Source organism: Corticium candelabrum, chromosome 15 (genome assembly GCF_963422355.1).
Source record: "Corticium candelabrum chromosome 15, ooCorCand1.1, whole genome shotgun sequence".
Lineage (NCBI taxonomy): Eukaryota > Metazoa > Porifera > Homoscleromorpha > Homosclerophorida > Plakinidae > Corticium > Corticium candelabrum.
This window is the reverse complement of record NC_085099.1, coordinates 307,113-309,612: the sequence shown is the minus strand read 5'-3', so window position 1 is coordinate 309,612 and position 2,500 is coordinate 307,113. Positions and strand designations below refer to the sequence as shown.

At 40.8% G+C, this 2,500-nt stretch overlaps 2 protein-coding genes across 3 annotated transcripts in view; one reads left to right on the top strand and one right to left on the bottom strand.

Annotated features, from left to right (window-relative positions):
- LOC134191050 (uncharacterized) overlaps positions 1-1,722 on the bottom strand; it is a 3,357-nt gene extending 1,635 nt beyond the window's left edge. Inside the window, exons 1-4 of the mRNA XM_062659608.1 lie at positions 1,425-1,722; positions 910-1,042; positions 677-840; positions 284-356 (exon numbers count right to left, since the gene is read on the bottom strand). Coding sequence (XP_062515592.1) covers positions 284-356; positions 677-840; positions 910-1,042; positions 1,425-1,655 — 601 coding nt within the window. The 5' untranslated portion in view covers positions 1,656-1,722. The remainder of the gene's footprint in view (positions 1-283; positions 357-676; positions 841-909; positions 1,043-1,424) is intronic.
- Positions 1,723-2,087: 365 nt separating this feature from the next.
- Positions 2,088-2,500, top strand: part of LOC134190960 (ral guanine nucleotide dissociation stimulator-like 1) — an 18,886-nt gene continuing 18,473 nt past the window's right edge. For both annotated transcript variants that reach the window (XR_009971697.1, XM_062659515.1), the window contains exons 1-2: positions 2,088-2,223; positions 2,287-2,500. The exon at positions 2,287-2,500 is cut by the window's right edge and continues 70 nt beyond it. Coding sequence is in view for 1 of the 2 variants with exons in the window: in XM_062659515.1 (XP_062515499.1) it covers positions 2,176-2,223; positions 2,287-2,500 (262 nt within the window). In the remaining variant the exon portion in view is untranslated. The remainder of the gene's footprint in view (positions 2,224-2,286) is intronic.

The following is a 2,500-nucleotide window of genomic DNA, read 5'->3' as shown; positions in this document are numbered from 1 at the left end:
GTGTGTGTGTGTCACTGTGTGTGTGTGTGTGTGTGTGTGTGCGTGTGCGTGTGTGTCACTGTGTGTGTGTGTGTGTGTGTGTGTGTGTGTGTGTGTGTGTGTGTGTGTGTGTGTGTGTGTGTGTCACTCATGTGCGTGTGTGTGTGCACGCACGCGCTTCTCAATTTAATTTAATAAAGTAATAAACATAACAATTTTACTGAATTTGATATCAAGTTAAACATCACCCACCCATCCATTACTCATCAGTATACTATTGTCATCATGCAGGGAAACGTCTCACCCCTATTGTCAGCAATCTCCATCCACTTGTTGACAGCTGGCAGAACGGATGGCACAAACACTCGCTTTCCTCCCTGAATCAAACAACAACTGATGTGTGTGTGTGTGTGTGTGTGTGTGTGTGTGTGTGTGTGTGTGTGTGTGTGTGCGTGTGCATGTGTGTGTTCGTGTGTGTGTGTGTGTGTGTGTGTGCGTGTGCATGTGTGTGTTCGTGTGTGTGTGTGTGTGTGTGTGTGTGTGTGTGTGTGAGTGTGTGTGTGTGTGTGCATGCGTGTGTGTGTTCATGTATGTGTGTGTGTGTGTGTGTGTGTGTGTGTGTGTGTTCGTACATGTGTGTGTGCGTGTACATGTGTGCGCATGCGTGTGTACGTGCGCATGCGCATAATCAAATTACCTGCATTTGACATCGCTGTAATTTCCCCTCATTTCTATGAGTCACACCTTCAACTGAATCGCCACTACCTGATGACGAGCTCCCTGTAGGAGACGGCGTAGGCCCAAACACATACGGTGGCTGCAACTTCCGTTTGGACAGTCGACTAAGTGTGTCCAACGAAACTAGAACGTCACACACAAGAAACGTTTAGCATCACATTGTAGGACATGCACACATTGAATCAGACACACCACGATTGTTATTCTTAATTTGATCTGTTGATGTCGACTGTTCTAGTTTGGACTCTTTTGATTTCAATATGTGACTCAGTTGGACGACATTCTCGTCTACGAGACGACGTGGAACACGCCAGTTCATAAAACGCTGGCAACACAAGGTACATATTCATTACACGTACATATATAGTAAAAATAATTAATTAATTATGTAATTAAAACACTAATTAATTAATTATTTTGTTTAGTCAATAATTAATTATTTTTATTAATTAAAATTTTGTAGTGTGTAATTATATAATATAAATTATTTATTGATATTAAAATTGATATGTAATTATGTATTTGATACAGCAATTTAAATATTCTAATTTAACAAAGTTAATATCAACTAAATATGTAACTCAATATTAATAAATATTTATATTTTAATTTTAAAACTATAACAATAATAATTTTTGCTTTTAATCTAATTATTATAAACATCTAGTTGATATTAACTAAATATTTAGAAAGACATTTCCACTAACTTGTGAAGGATGTGGGTTGTTCCGTTTCGATTCCGAGTCCGGTCTGACGGTCTGCTCTAGCGTGTAGTCTTGCTGGTAAAGAGAAATGTTGGCAACCTGATCCGCGGTCACGTGACATCGTCCGACTCCAAATGGAAGCTTGCTTGCCTCGTGCAACCGCTTGATTCGCATTCCACGCGTATGTCCTGGTGTATCCACGCCTCTGAAAACGTTTGGATTGTCTGTATCCATGATAGGAATCTTTACCGCCGTTTTGTAGACAATTACATCGCGCCTAGCAACGTTATACGGGTAAGTAATTTGCTTATTATCCCGTATGTTTTACATTGCGACCATTATACGGGTAATTTGTGTAAGTGTAGGTAATTTTGTTATCCGAAATCTACATAAACTTAATCTACATAAAACTTAATTAATTACATCATCCCAGCAACCATTAAATTATTATATTTTTTATCCGGATAATTATTTCGTTTATTATCCCGGATTACTTAAATCTCAATTTTAAAATTAGAAAATTAAAATTAGTTTAAAAAATTTAGCTACATTACTGTCAAACAATTTTTAATTATCCCGGATGCACTTAAAAGTTAATAAAAATTACCGCCCCGGATCTACTTAAACTTAATTACAACCGCAAAGTCACGTGACATAACAAACGCGTGCGCTATTGGCATACAGTGAGAGAGAAAATCCGCTTGTGCTCGACTGCGAATGAAAGAGCGTCGCCGTCCTTCCTCCAACGCAGTCGATGGCAACAACATTCGACGTACCAACGGCGACCGCATCGAACACGCAAGTGAGTAGCCCAACTCACAAATCAAACGCAAAAAAACCGTCAGCTTGCTAATCGTTTCTCTAGAAATGGGGCGAGGAGGAGGAGGAGGACGCCATCTATAGCGTCACACTCAAACGAGTCCGCTACTACTCGGACAACAGCGTCAATCCGGACGACGACGAGCCGGTCGCTCAGTTGCTATGGCAGACATGTAAGGTGCGCACACTGCGCGCGGCGACACTCGACCGCCTGATCGCCAATCTCGCACCCAACGAGGAGGACATCGATCCGACATACA